The 16,655-nt window shown below is 36.3% G+C and overlaps 1 protein-coding gene across 2 annotated transcripts in view; it reads right to left on the reverse strand.

Annotated features, from left to right (window-relative positions):
* The window catches only part of POLA1 (DNA polymerase alpha 1, catalytic subunit), a 215,498-nt gene that overhangs the window by 69,266 nt on the left and 129,577 nt on the right, over positions 1 to 16,655 (reverse strand). For both annotated transcript variants that reach the window (XM_062574180.1, XM_062574188.1), the window contains exon 35: positions 1,579 to 1,695. In XM_062574180.1, coding sequence (XP_062430164.1) covers positions 1,579 to 1,695 — 117 coding nt within the window. The remainder of the gene's footprint in view (positions 1 to 1,578; positions 1,696 to 16,655) is intronic.

Raw genomic sequence — 16,655 nt, forward strand, 5'->3', positions numbered from 1 at the left:
TAGACAATGTTGATTTAGGCCACTTGTGCTCTAGCCAGCACTGACTAACTAGGTCAAAATACTGAAATTCCCAGAAGAAACTAATATACTTGATCAGAGCAAAGACACTGCTGCCCAGTTCAGTATCTTATTCTTAGGCTGGCTAATGCATTCGTATTTTGGAGGAAAGTGATAGAATCCAGAAGTAGCACAATGTAGAAGAAAAGTCTACTCCTTACTAAATGTCTTCTGTTTCCATAATAGCTGGAAACTGGACTAAAACCTGAAACCTTAGTTCTCACATTTCTTCAAAAATTTTTGTTGTTAACCATCAATTCTGGACATTTCCAATGCCCATATAAGCCTCTGTCTCTTTTTCACCGTTTTGAACTTCAGTTTAATGACATAGGTGAAAAAGGGTTGTTCTCTATTGGTTTTACTTCTCCTCCTTTTAATTTTGCATGATATCCCCTGGCTACTGTGTTAAGAGATTGGGCACTTCCATTCATTTTTACCTTCTATGTGATTTTCTTATATTCCGTTCTATATGATTTTCTTATAGTCTTTAACATTAATGTACCATTATGTCAAAAATCCCTATCTTTTCAAACACTCTTTCTGCTGAAAATATTTTTTTTTAGTCTCTTGATTTTTATTTTTTTAACACTCACCCTTTGTAATTCTTTAGACCTCCAGTACTAACTAAGAAGGAGCAAAAAATTTCATTGGCAAGTATAACAATGTTATACTCTTCAGAGTGTTCACTTAACCCCAACCTCAAAATCCTTGATTTTTTTTTTTAGACATTATATAAGGAAGGATAATTTTAAAGATTATATTACAAATTAAAAATGAAGCCCCAATCAAAGACTCCCTATTTTCTTTACGGAATCTTTCTCTCTCACTTCAGTGGCTATACGAAAACTCCGGAAAACATCAACGCTTCTAAAAGCTAAGTTTAACTTTTCCTAAACAAAGGTATTGAAGACCTTTACTAGAATTTTACAGTATGAAACAGCATCAGCTTCTTTTCATCTCAGTATTGAAGATTCACCTAGCCTGGAATACACAGTTTGGAATCTGGAAGACAAGAGCATCTTGCTCAAGCTTCTACAACGTTCAGGCATGAAGACTAATTCAAGAGGTTGCAATACCCAGAACTTTCATCCCCTGAAAATACTTACCTTACAGTACCCACAGAAGATGACAGCTCAGACTTCCAGCTCCTTAGCATCAAATCCAGTCAGACGAGAACCAGATGGCAGAAAAGCAGGAAGGTTTTTTTTTGTTGTTTTGCAAGTTTGTTTTTGTTTATCTTTTTTAATTTACCTGCATTCTGGCAGAAACACTCCAATAAATTCTAGTTTGCTGGCCAAATGCTGGTCAGCTGGAAAATTTCCAAACACGGCAGCTGCTTCAAAAGCAGTGATGGCATAGCTTAAACATGGATTAAGATGAGCATAAAACAGTCTTGTTTAAATAATAGAATGAAAAATTCCTGCTTAATCCTGCTACCTTTGAAAGGCAGAGTAAATGGATTTGAAAGCTTCATGAGAATCTTGCCCAACCATTAGCAAAGATTCACCTCAAAACTCTTACCTCTGGTCTTAGAATAGCCTTACTACAGGCCTGGCATACAGGACCATGCCGGGAAAAATTGAGGGGAAGTCGACGGGTTCGATTCTGGCAAGTTGGCTCCTCACATACTAACCAACCCTGTAGAAAAAGTAGAATAGGAAAAAGGGATTTTTACTATAAATTCAAGTTTTTTATCCATCCAAACAATGAATCATACTCAAGGAAGAAAAAAAAAAGCTTTAATGTCTTCTGTAAAGACAATGCTGTAATATGCTTTGCAAAGATCTAAAATTAGAAATAAAGAAACGAAAATCTTTGTTTAAGATAACATAATCAGTGGTGGAGAACAGAATTGAAGCTTTCACATTCCAAATCCTATGTTCTACACACAGAGTCATCCCCTTCTTGAAGTATACAGGAACCTTTGCTCTTCTCTTCTCCAATTCACACAGCTCTAAGATACAACAAAATAACTTCGTATAACTGTGCAAACCAAATAGCAAGGTACTCCAGAGATCAATAACAAACTAAATTTTAAAATAGCATGTGATTTCTTTGCTTGTGCTTTAGAGAGAAAAAGGTTTTACAAAAAAATTTTTTTTAGGTTTTCTGATGACAGACAACATATTCAGTAGCCCTTGACTGATTATTCCCCTCACCTCAATGAATCTCTCCAAATGCTCTTTGAAGCAATGTAAACTTCTAGCATTCTGCAAAACAACTACATACTCTATGAAAAAGTATCTTGTTTCTTTTGAACACATCATCTATTAGGATTTTCTTTTTTTTTTTTTAAATGTCTTCTAGTCCTGGTATTGGAAGAGACTAGGAATAATCATTTTGCATTCATCTTTTCCATGCCACTCATGATTTCATAGACCTCTATCACATCACCTGCAATCAAGCTCTTTTCCAAACCACAGTCCTAATTTATTTAGTTGATCCTCACATGGAAAACACATCTTTATTGCCCTTCTCTGAATGTTCTCCAGTCCATTTTTAAAGTGTGGGGGGGAGAAGGGGGGAAATGGGAGAAAAGGAGAGGGAGATGAAACCAGTACAGCACACTGTATTCAGGATATGGAAGGAACATGAATTTATATAGAAACATAAAGCTATTTTCTATCTTGTTCTTTGCTCCTCTCTTAACTCCTTAAATTCTGTTTGCCTGAAGCACTACTCAATATTTGAGCAATAAGTAGACATTTCATAAAGGTATTTATTATAATCTTATTCTTAAATGGTAACATTCAATATGCACATTGTATGCAAAATTAGGATTGGGTTTTTAGCATCTGTATCACTTAACATTAATCGACAAAGGATTTCATTTCCCAACGTTAACTGACCAGCCAACTCTGTACCAACAAGGTCTCTGCTGCACTTCTCAAACAGTCCCTGCCTGTACTACTGCTGAGTAGTTTGGCACTGTTAACACGCACACTGATTTGAGATTATCACACACCTCTGCTGCTGTATTCTGCTCTGTGAATAGTGACCACTTATTTTCACCTCTGTTTCCAATCTTCTGGTTTTGTTGCTCCTGCAAGGAAGCTGAATCTAAACATAGTACAACTGCTGGCACTTTGAGAGAAATATTATGAATCAGAGGACAACTCCAAACGTTCGTTGCTTCCTTTCTCATTGGCTCTTTAATAACCTCTCTCAACATCATGCTCTGGCATGACTTCTACCTAACCTCCATGATGCCAATTGAAGTTTCCAATTATTACTGTTTCCTGCAGCAGGTTTGCTGATGATACCAAGCTGGGAGGAGTGGCTGATACACCTGAGGGCTGTGCTGCCATTCAGAGAGACCTGGACAGGCTGGAGAGTTGGGCAGAGAGGAACCTCATGAGGTTCAACAAGGGCAAGGGCAGGGTGCTGAACCTAGGGAAAAATAACCCTAGGCACCAGGACAAGCTGCAGGCTGACCAGCTCTGGAGAGAAGCTCTGCAGAGAAGGACCTAGGAGTGCTGGTGGATGACAGATTGACCATGAGCCAGCAATGTGCCCTTGTGGCCAAGAAGGCCAATGGTATCCTGGGGTGCATTAGGAAGAGTGTTGCCAGCAGGTCAAGGGAGGTGATCCTGCCCCTCTACACAGCCCTGGTGAGGCCTCATCTTGAGTACTGTGTCCAGTTCTGGGCACACTGAGATCTTCAGACACCAGATACGTAGATGAGTACTGAGAATATCGTAAGAACCACTGTGAAGGAAAACTCCAAAATCTTTTTTGGAAAGGATAACCAAATGTCACGTATCACCCATTATGTTAATTCTTAGAGGAAAAGATATGCTCTACGTGGAAAGCTGTTTCATGCCATGTTTACTTATTATGTGGTACCTACACCTTCCTATAAAGCATCTGGCAATAGTCTGACACAAACAGGACCTTAAAATACACAGCCGGAGGCAGGGTGGGGGGGAAACTAACCCATCTAACCATTACAGAAACCCTCCTGTTTAAGTGCATAATTGTTTCAGTTGTAAGGATGAAAAGAGTGTGTGTGCACACAGGAGAACATTCATGACTCAAAACATATTAAATGACTACATTTGAACTTCAAGACAATTCATTATACCACAAAAACAAAGTGTGAAAACTACCAGATAGCAAGGTATTTGGTTCGGGAATGCAAGTGCAACTGAAAAAACAAAGCCTGTAATGGGAGCAGCATCACAACTTCAGCTAAGTAGAACACTCAAAAACAGACAACCATGAAAATAACACTTGATGAAAGTAATTGCATTTGGTTTCTGCCACCAACTGGCATTTTTAGTTAATGATTAAGAATTAAAGGACTACACCACTTGTAAGGTACTGCTTCTATTATCTTATAGGGAATGCATAAAGACTGTTCACTCAAATTATCATGAAATTATGACATTTGAAGCAAGTTTCTTTATGCAATTGTTTCAGTCTAATTCAGTTACTGTTGAAGAAAGAGCTGGGAACTGCTGGTCACAAAGTAGAGAAGGTGGAAAGAATGAAAGAATCTGCGTAAAATAAAAATAATAGCTTATTTTAGGATAAAAGTTGGCATTCTAATCAAGCAGTTCATTACTATTGTATTTGTTTTTAACAATTAAAGAACAAATTATCAAAATGTATAACTTTCACTAAAAGTGTATTTCTAGATTAATTATATTTAAAAATAGAGCTCTAAGCTGTAAAGGTACCTGCATTAAAAAAAAAACACGCAACAGTATCTGTGACACAGGAACTAACTAAATGTCCCTTCAATTCATATAGAAAATAGTTCATGTAATTTGCCTAGACTTCCTACCAGTTATAATTAACATTAAAGAGGTCTTTTCTTCTTTGTCACCTCTCTGTTCAGGACTTATTTGCGTTTGTTTGTACTTACTATCTGTTAATCTCACTTAACAAATGACAACAGTAACTGTTGCTATTATGCATGGAAATTAAACGTGTAGATAACTGTGTTAAGGGACCTATTTTTGAAAAAAGCAGTATCAGAAACATGTCGCTCTTTATGTCTCTTGTTTTGCTTTGATAATTAAGCTATGGTCTTGATTTGTTTTAAATAAAAAACTTTTCCATGCATCTTGCAGTCAAACTCAACACATGCATTATGTTCTGATTCAATTTGTTCAAGGGCATTATTGTTAACTCTCATTTGATCCACGTCTATTGTCTTCACTGACCAAACAAAACCAATCCTTCATTTCCCAGCAGCTATCATTGAGTCTTTAAATTAATTTGCAATAGATCAAACAAAATCATAATAGGAAACCTTCAGGTTTGTTATACTTGGTGTCTGCAACATCGTGGAAAATGAAAGTCAATAAAAAAAAAAAAAGAAAGAAACTAGCATTTCCAAACATCCTGTCTACAAATGCTTAATGCAGTTCAAAATATAAAAAATGTAAGTAAAGAAAACTGAAGTAAATGTATAGCATCAAAAAAAAATCCCTGAAGAGTACTATGTCCACAAACTGCAGCTAATAAGGAGAAATTTGCAAGTCAAAAGTAATTTTCTTTCTTGCTAAATCTGTTCCTCAGAATTAACCCTCTCTCATTCTAGTGATCAATAAGCATTAATATATTGCTTATATGTTGCATGTTTGTTTTTTAATGCAGAGACAAAATAGAGACAAGAGGTTTTGGAACAGCCCTTAAAATAGAAGTTACAGAAGTAAATGACATACATTTATAGAGCTTTATCTTAATAGCTTTTACAAATTACATTTCACACAATACAGTTTGGTTGCTTGCCACAGAGGACTGGAGGTGGCTCTTGAAGTCATTTCAGTTCTGTAGCTAGTTTCCTGCCTTCAGACACCGTGGACACCGAGGGACTATGATGCTTTAGGTTCACAAGCAATGCAAAAATGCGGTAGTAAAAAAGATTTCAGAGATCTCTATCAGTCACTATGGAGAAGAATTCAAATGTAACTAGTGCTGTAATTAGTGCTTGCTTTTCAATAGTCTCACTCTCCATTGAAGAAAATCTTGACATGGATTTTAAAAATGGGATCTTGGTGGACGATGTCCAGTCTCTAGATGACTGGAATATCCAACCTCAAGCCTTCTGGACCAAACCCCATGATTTCCTCAGCCACTCTAAGAGCTAGAATTATCACTTTATGTTATCAAAGTATCCTGGAAAGGGAAGTGTGGGAACATGACTTGGACATGCTTTCCTAGTTAACCATTATGGGCTTTCTGTTCTTGTCACTGATCACCAAACTGGCTTCTGGAATACTTAACGTGAAAGATAACAATGAAATTTTTCTGATTGAAGTATCAGCTCTCTTTTGCGAGGACTATGCTTGCAAATGCATTTTATTTCCACTAATTCCAAGAGTAGAAGACTCAAGCCCATTTTTCCTGTTACAGTCTATTTTTATGGACAGTGTTGCCTAAGTGGACCAGGACAAATCCAGTGAAGATGGCTCTAGATCCTCTGGAAGGATGAGGTTTACCCAATTTATCAATAAGTATCAAATTTACTGATACCCTCATGCCAGTATCACAAGGTTGATGATTTTTATGTGTCTTGTGGCAATAATGGTCTTGATTCAGTGACCTGAAATTACTCAAATATCTCGAGTTAGACCTTTTAAGAATTACATCACCATTTTGCACCTCAAACACCAAAGGTGGTATCAATATCCACTCTAAGACAAGCTACTGCTGTAAAGTCAGGGGAGTTTTTCCACTGTGTATCAGAAATTCATGACCTTGAAGTAATTTCAGCTTTCAAGCACCTTCCTTTTTTAGGTCAGATCAAAGAAACACTCTAGTAAGAAGAATGACTGTAACTAATGCATTTGCACCATGTTGGTGATACATCTCATCAGGAATGAAAATCTGAGTGACAGTGAGAGGAACTAGTGTCATGCACCAGAATTTCACTACCTAATACAGACTTGAGTGACACCTACTACTGCTACAGTCCAAAGAAGAAACCCCTCAGGACAGGAATGTTATCACAAATAGTGAAACAAGATTTCACATGGGAAACTCACTTACTGAGTTGAAGTCCAGCATAACTCAGATTCTTCAGGCAACATCCCAGTTTTTCCATGGGAAACATTCCTGGTAAAAACCTCAGAAGACCTCTTTCCTGAAGAAACCAATTCTACTGCTGCTAGACACAGGAAAAGCACAGACTTGTTCAATTTTTGAAAGGGTTTCTTGAGAGGAAGGACTCAATAAGAAAAGGCTACTATAGGCAGTAATCAGAAACACAGTACTCTCACCTACAGAAAGATTCACATGCCTACAAAAGCTGGAATTTTTTTCTCTAACATTAGAATCATGTCACAAATGCACTCCTTCATTATCACCAATAAAGTTCCAGTAATATTTGTGCCTCTTGACGTAACTGGCATTTTCCCCCTGGTACTTCCAAAGAATGATTAATAGCAAATGAATAAACAGACCCCCCCCAAAAAAAGACACCACTTCCTGTATTTTGGGCTTTTGGGGCCTTCTCCAGGCACCATGCAGAAACAGATTTTATTTTAAAAAGATTTACTCTATTTTGTGAAGTTTTTCTTTAAACAGGAGAAAGATTACGAATTCGAGTGAACACAAATTCATTTAAAGTGCTCACCTACAGAACATCTAAGGTATCTTGAGAACATCTGCATTCATCTGCATTCATTCATCTAACTACTGCTAGAGATACATTCTTAAGGACAGTTCAGACATTAGAAGCTCCTTGGAAGTAGTAACTTCCAAACCATAAAACAAGGTATTTCTAAAGCCAGTAGAAAGTATGTGAAACCTCACATCAGTCCAAAGCACTCTATTCTCAAGAAAAACCTGCCTCTAATAAGATTATCATATGCTCTGCAACCAATGCTTCTTTGTGAAGCTATGCTGTCAACTAAACATTTTGTGATCCCTTAGTGCCTGTCTGCTTTATATACTTTTTCTTACCCAGCTAGTTGCTTCATCCTGATTATTCCTCCAAAGCAAGTTCAAAGATACTTCAGATAGTTGCTTGATCAATGTTATGGATGAAATAATCTTTTAGTGAGACTAGCAAGAGAATATCACTGGAATACATTTAGACAAGGAGGGCTGCACACTGGTGATATCTTAAAACATCTGACCCAGTTAAATTAAGAATCACACAAACAAACCCTAAAAACCACAGTGACAGATTTAAAACCAATCAGTGACCCAGGCTTCCAGATCAGCAACTTTTTCAGGATTCTCCAAGGTAGGAGAGGAGATTTTATATTTGTCAAGCACAGACACCAAACACTAATAATAAAAACATCTGTGGGGCCATGAGAAGGGTCCCATTTGCCAAAGAAATCCCCAGGGCCTGCAAAACCCCTTCATAGCTAGGTTCAGACAAATTTAGATCTCAAAGTAGAATATGAATAGATGCCAATTCCTTTCTGCAAAAGAGCTGGAATTCCTACTCTTTTATTATTGATATACTAGTCATTCCAACCTTCCTGTCCACTTTGTTAAAGTTTTAACAGGAAATAACAGGAAAAGTCTCTCCGTTACTTTAATATGTAAAGACTTTATCATAAAGAGATCAAATCATAGCAAGTCAGAAGCCCATATGTCAGGTTCAGGAGATCCCATGCTAAAGAAAAGATATTTTCTTTAGAATTTCATTCTAGAATTTCAAGACGTAAAAGAATTTCTAAATGAAAAGTGCCTGTAAGTTTTCTTGAACTGCTGTACGTGCCTACAACTTCTATTCAAATCAAAATTTCTTGAAATTGACCTTATTTAACTTATATTTATACTGAAATCTAACAAAGGAAATGAAGGCAATATTTGAAGATGTCTTGTTTCAAGATTTTATACTTCTGTCCTCGCCATAATGTTTAAGCATCTCCCAATAACAAATGCCTTTGATATTTTCACAGACTCAACAAAATTATTTCATAAGAGCAGATAGGTCAACAATGTGTTATTGATGCTGGCTGACTTCAGTTTCCGCTTTTTAAGTTTAATTGGGATAGGTACCATGTTAAACATATTGCCAACCTAGCAGAAAGCAGAAAGGAAAGATATTGCAGCATATACTCAGAATGCACCTTAGATTTGCATGACCGCCCGTAAAAATTTGTTGTACAGCTTAACCCTCTTACCTGGGAATGCTTAGCCCCTGTTCTCTGGTATTTGGTTATATATTGCATGTATCTGGGTTTAAATTCCAAGAAGCAATGGAATTAGTTCTGGTAAATCAGCAATACGAATTTGTTCTTTAAAATTTATACTTAAAACTAACAAGGTGTTCATTAAGAGACCTGATCACAGCTCCACTGTATTATATGGCTATCCAGATTACAAACAAAGGTAAGGAACTATTTTCTTTATCAGCTCACTCCTGTCCACTGACTTCATATTCAGCTTTTTATACAACGAATATTGCAGCTAGTTCCTCACCCAGAAAAAAAATGTGTTACATTTCCCTGTATGGTATTTTTAGTCTGATGCTACCTGATCATCCAATTTAGGAGAAAAGTAAACAGCGAGCACGACATTTCACACTCCATTTCATGCTGCCTCTCTTCCATTGAAGATATGATTTCAATTTCTTTTCGAAGCACTTCCACATTTCCAGGGCTTCTTGAGTTTTGGCCTATATAATTGATCTGAATTTGGCTGGGGGGATGGAGTAGATTAAAAAAAAAAACTCTCATAAGGAAAGAAAACCCTCTCTTGGATGGTTCCTTCTGCTCCTCTTGAATTCACCATTTGCCTGAGAAAGCATTACCTGACTAAGCTGACTAATGGCTAGAAGCGATCTTTCAGGAAAACCACAGAACTGCCTCTTAAATGAAAGAATGGTAAGAAGGAGATATGAATTGTTTTTGAAAGCATGCTACTTCAAAGCAGCACAGACCATGGATGGTTGGCTATACATTCAGTATTATCATCACAGGAATCACATTAAAGGATGTTATCAAACTGAAGCATGTTAGCCAACAACTTCCTAGTACAAGGCAAATGATCACTTTACCACCCAATGCGGCAGTACTACTGGTAAAAGGAAGGATTACCTCCTCTAATATCTACTGAAACATCCTGTTCTCAGAGACGCTCATATCTTATCTCAGTTCCCAGGTGGAAAGCTGCTAGTCCACACCAGTCCAAAGACAGCTGTGATCAGCGGGACGCACATCCCTAAAAGATCAGGTGTGAAGGTCCAGAGCAACCAGACAAACTATAAGTAAAGATAATGTAGCTTAGCTAACTTGCTACCATAAAGAAATTACGGCAGAAAAAACTCCAACTCTTTCCTGAGCGAGTTTCCCAGTAAACGTGAAGTGTCCTTCTATCTTGAAAAAGCTGATGATCATTAGAACATGAGAAGTAGTGATGTAGGTTCCTAGCAGTCACTATGAAAACTGAAGTTATCTTTCACATCAAACTGCTCTGACCCAAACACCCAAAAGCAAGACTCATATCTAATTCCCTTGAATATTATATAGAAATTTGACATAAACTGAATAGGATTTAGCTGTACAAAAGAAATCTGTCCCGTAAGCATGTATTTTAGAAATTTATTCACTAATCACACATAGTAAATAGCCATTAATAAATTGGCTACCTCAAGGATCTATCAGTAATACATGGATCATGCGATACAACATAAGACACAACCTATCACATGCCTATTTTTAGGCTCCTGAAAATGGAACTTACTAGAATTTCAAGAATGACATTTTCTGATTCAAAAATAACAGAACATAAACTGCCTTCTAACCAAAAACTGAAAAGAAAAACAAGAAGTCACCCAAGACAGAAAAACCTCATTAGTCTGCAGAAAATACTACAGCAATATCTAGCATATCAGTTTGACCACTAAAATCTCAGACAAAAATCAGAGTAGGAGATAATGGAACAGGCAGAAATGCATCCTATCACCCCAAAAGAACCCAAAATACTGAAGCTAAAGTACAAAATTCTTTAAAAAAAATTATCAAACAAGACAGAAGTAAAGTATATCATATAGGTCAATGTAAGAGTTTTACATATTATTAAAAATTGATTTTTAAAAAAGACATCTTTAAATGTACAGTCATATGTCATTTCATAGAAGTTATTTGAAACCTATCGATCTCATTTGTGCAAAGACCAGGCTCTGTCATCAACCTGCTGAAAGGATAATAGAGCACTCCAAACCCTTATGACAGGTTAGATGCAAACAGTGGCCCTCATTTAAACACATGTAATAGCACCACAAGTGGACGAATTTCAACCTTAACAATTGTATGTTCTACAATAAATTAGCAAGTGTGTTCTGATTTATTTCACATCTAAGCCAATATCTTGGTCATGTTATCTTCATTTACAATAATGTTCTAAGCATCAAAATATGCACCCAAAACCATTAAGAAGTAGAGCACAAATGTTCAGACTAACATACTGCTCACAAAGACAGCCAACAATTACCACCAATTTTATTTTACTTTTGCAGGACAATACCAAAGCAGCTAAACTGGACTTCATGCAAGCAATGGGGGGAAGACCTGCTTAAAATGACTACATAAGGAAAATTACACTGAGAAAGAGATCAGAGAAAGATGTCTTACGTATTTCTGTATGGACAACTAAAACCTCTAGAAGGATATTCAAGTCTGTTCTCTAAAATATTCTCCCTATTCATACAACTCAAAGCAAGCCACATTCTTAGGCTATAATAGGTCACAACTAAGTACAGTACCTTGCTTCAGAAATAATTTTGCTTTGTCTGTCAACTGTCAACAAAGCACAAAGAGCTCACACAGTCCAGCCATGTATTGTTTGTTAAAGAATCTAGCAAATAGAAACAGTAAGGACTCAAGATTTCATAAGATCTGTGCCTTTGCTTTGGTTAGAAAGCTAACAACACCCTCCTTCCCTGCTTCTTCCATGATTTCTCCCTCTTCCCCCTCCCCTCAAACATATGTACATTCCTTGCTTTTTTTTCGTTTCCTATCACAGAATTGTTTTGTAGAAATTTCTGTACAACATTAGATGTAATAAGGAACACACAAAGAATATTTGACTTTAACCACGTATATGGCAATAACAGTAAGACAGTCAGCTCAAGTATTTATTTCCAGGATGTAACAACAACAACAGCAAAAAAGACAAAAAGAATGTTTATGCAAAACATTTACTTTTGCAGCATGGTTATGAACATCTCTAAACACTGAAGGAGTTAATGCATTTCTGAAAACTTTAAAAATAATAATGCACATTAAAAGTACATACATAAATACGTAAATTTAGAGGAGCTCAACAGAATAAAAAGTAATGATAGAGATGACCAGACTGTTGAGACTATTTTCTTAAACTAGAAAAGTTTAAGGCATTACTAAGCAATGTTTGTTCATTTAAGTTTAATTATTTTCTCCTTGAGAATGGCACTAATGAAACTGAGTATCTTTCATGGTTTCGAAGAGCAGTTTGAATAGTCTGTAAACAGGACTGAGGGCAGACAAGAGAACTGGCTGAGCTGGGGGGTTGCTAGGTGATGCAGAATGTAAACCCACAAACTTGTTCAGGTTTACTTTGCTTTCATGCTGCTCTCACACAGGCTCTCCAAAGTTCTAAGAATTAATTTCCAGGTAGCTATTTAAAAACAAAAAGCCAAATAATTACAAAACAAAAACAATAAACACTTTAATCCTCTTCACCTCTTCCCTAGCCAGCTCCTCCCACAAAAGAAAAAAGTAGAAAAGGGAAAGGAAATTCATAGCTATAAAGTGGAGGGAATCACAAGGTTTTGAATATGATGACAGCAAGAGGAATATTCTGTATAGATGTATTTGTACATAATAGTTGAGGACTGGTGATTATGAAGAATTTTTCATCTTTTCGGATTAATTTTTACTTTTCTAAACATAAATAAAATGTTTTCTAGAGCAATATTTTGGTAAATAAATATTTAAACTGGAAGTGAAGAATTTACTAAAATTTCCACTGCAGGTTACAAAAGTAAACTTTTCAGTACATCCATTTGTTTCTATTTCCATCCTTTTCAGAGCTGTGGTTATTTTTTTTTATTATTTTTTTTTTAAAGTATCTGATCAGAGATTGTCCGGTAAGAGCACTTTATTAGATCATCAGTCAGAGGGTTTTACAAGCACCAAGAGCTATGGGCTCAAATGCAGCACATCAGTTTTAATAGCCGAAGGTCTAATAGTAAACTGCAGATACTGCTGAGAACTTTCCATGCACTGAACTCTTGAAAAAGCACCATCTCTCAAGCTTAAATGCAGCTGCCTCTTTCAATGCCGCAAATGGGTAAATTTGACAAAAAAGCCACCATTAAGACTACATGAAAGGCTCAAGACAACATCCTTTCAGTGCTTTGTACTTCAGTAATCAGATGTACTTACTCACCCCCTCCCCCAAACCCGATCAAGAACTATTTCTGAATGGTAGGAAATAATTCCACTTTGTACATCTTTTAGTTAATCAAGACTTTCTATTCAGCAATTTGACCTTTTGTTCAAAACAGGATTATCAGTTTTTTCGCCAGTTACCAAGGGCGACTCGCATGGTGAACATAATTGCAATAATTTGCAAAACACCATGGCAACCCACATTACAACTAGGTAAATACTGGTCTTTTGTGCTACATTGTTATTTTCAGAGATGCTGAAGTCAAAGAACGAATGACAAATGAACACAAAATTTATATTTGCTTTGTCTCAAAAGAGAAGAAAATTGATAACAAGAATTGGGGGGAAACCAACTACAGCTGTAATTTCTAACTTGATTAATTAGGATGGTAACAGTCCTTAACAGTATATTCAACAAACAGCCCTGACTTAGTCTCTCCACCCACCTCTCTCTCTTTCTACACTACTACCACTAACCCCCACCCCAGACAAATTTTTTCAGCTAGGAGAACAAACAACTCCATTTGCTCTTTTCTTCAACTTAATGGAATCCTTAATTACAGAATATTGTTCTCCTGCTCTTCATTACACTGAAAACCGAAAGTGAGAGAGAGAGAGGAGGAGGAAGAGAGTGCCAAGCAGACAGGGTAGCTACAGTCATCTTATCTGCCTTTTTTTTTTCTTATTTTTTGTTCACAAGATGAGACGGCATTTTTTTTTACTATATTAGCAGATGCTGTGTAGCAGATAATTAAGTAAACTGTTTCATGCTCAACTTCTCTCACTGGCAGCTTTAGTAAAACATGAAAGCTTATGTCATGACATGATTAAAACCCAAAATCAGAAGGGAAGTAACTGCTTAAAAAAGAAAATTTACTCTTAAAATCACCAGATTGGCTGGTTTCTGAGAGAACATTTACATTAAAACATTTGCCTGTGAATAATATTATGTATTTAATAAAACAGCTAATATTTTTTCCTAATTGTCTCTATAATTTTAGGGACCTTACTGTTACAGTATAGGCTTTAATTAGAACTACAAGAAATCACATTAAAAATGAATATATTTCAAAAATAGAAGTTACAAATACAGAGGAACAATTTCGCTTCAGAAAGAAATATTTGCTGAAAGCAGTCCAATAGACGGTACTAATTAGACTTAAAAATAACTTGGCTAAATATTACTGGTGTATGGGTTTTGTGCTGAAACATTGTTTATTATGCCACAAATTGAATGGCTGAGAGTTTAGTTTTTATGATACCATTAACAAGTTAGGTCTTTATATAGGCCAATATATACATATGGTTCCTATAAAATGTATACATATGTATGTATACATATGGTTCCTATAAAATTCAGCGGCACCCTTTAGCAATAAATGTTCACATACAGAGAGTAGATGAAAAATACATTAAGCTACAAAAAACAGGCAATCAGAAGCCAGTGTAATCCTCTTTCAGCTCCCTGCATATACACATCATGTATCAATCCACTGTTAAAGGACCACATCTTTAATTCTCAGTGGATAATATGTAGTAAAATTAAAGAAATGAAAACAAAGTGCTAAAGGCAACTGAATCCTGCCCCAAGGAGCTGAAAAGTACTACGGCCCCTGCTACAGAGATCATGGGGCTGCTGGAAAAGTCTCCTTAACTTTACTAAGAGGACTCTCAGTTAGAGACTGCCTGAGATATCAGGCTGTTTTCATTGAAATTTTCAGGTCTACATTGCAGAAGCTTCTGAGCATACTCAAATACACCCCAGAAGCTGCTCTTGGAGAAGTAAACAATATACTATGCTACATACTCCAAAAGATCATGTCCTTTGCATCACAAATTGGGCACGCACATTTATGGAAAATTCTGATGTTTGTATTTCTATGCCTCATTTTTCTGAGGAAAAAAAATAATAATTTGTCCCCTCATTTTATGGGGTGGATCTAGCAACTTACCCAGTAAGTGCTGTCCAACCTATAGGCTACAATCTAATGAAAAAAGAGAAAGGGATAACACTTTAAGACATACACAAGAGACCTGAACAAGTAAGAAGGCAGGATTTTTTTAAACCTTAAACTTTCGAATGTCTAACACTGCAGTATCAGGATCATGCTTCCTACTTTAAATAAAAATGCTGCCATATTTATTCAAAATAGGGTTTAAAGTTATGCACAAATTTTGCTGCTTGAGCTAACAGAGTAACCAGTAGTAACAGTGAATTTCTACCTTCTCTGCAAGCTACCCATTTTGGCCAATATTTGTCAGTGGCAGAGGCAAGAAAAACCGAGGAATATTCTTATATGGATACTTAGACTTTGTTTGGTTTTTTTTTTTTTTTTTTTTTTTTTAAACCATCGACTCTCAAATATAATTGCTGGTTTTTCCTGTCCCAATTTCTACAGGCCTATCTTCATCCGTGACTGACCCCTCATGCTATCTCAAGCCTACTTGCCCATCTAGGTGTTAATCTTACCAGTGGATTCCCAGTTTGAATACTCCAATTTAGACATTTCCACTAAATTCAGCTTCTTTACTCTTAGTCTCCTCTACACGCACCAAATTTCAGTTCTAGTCCCATACAATAAATCTAGTCTCTTTGCTCACCCAGTCTTTCAATCACACTTCCTAAACACAAATTCCAACTCTCTCTCTTAAAAAAAAAAAAAAAAAAAGAAAAAGAAAACCCACACCTGCTTCCCTTTGCAAGTGTATTATGCCTAGCTCCTGTTCCATTTCCATTTGAAACTAATGATTTTCTTTTCTTATCCACTTCTGCAAAAGTCACTGATATCCTTGTTCAGACACTCATTTTCTGATCCATAATCTGAAACTTGTTTCCAAAACCCAAAATCTGACTGCAAGGAATCTTGCCGAACACTTACAAGGACTCTACTGCTAAAACATAAGACAACTCAGCTCAGAATATTCCAAAAAAAGTTTTCTTAAAAGGCTTAAAGTTACGGAATTTGAATTGATTCTCACAGCAGGAGAAGATGGAACCTATAGAAAGCAGGAAGAAAGAAATATATACTCAACCTCACAGTCAAGTGTTAATGACTTGAAGCATTTCATGTATAGCAAGGTCACTTAAACAACTTTAACACTGCTTTATTGAAGTATCATGCAATAAGCAAGAGATTATGAATAAGACATTTTCATGTCTATGGGCTACAATTAAACTGATTCAAGCCACATTAGACTTCCTCCATTCTCTATTCCTCCTCAGATGACCACTACTGGTCCTAAATGAAG

This window comes from Rhea pennata, chromosome 1 (assembly GCF_028389875.1).
Source record: "Rhea pennata isolate bPtePen1 chromosome 1, bPtePen1.pri, whole genome shotgun sequence".
Taxonomy (NCBI): Eukaryota; Metazoa; Chordata; class Aves; order Rheiformes; family Rheidae; genus Rhea; species Rhea pennata.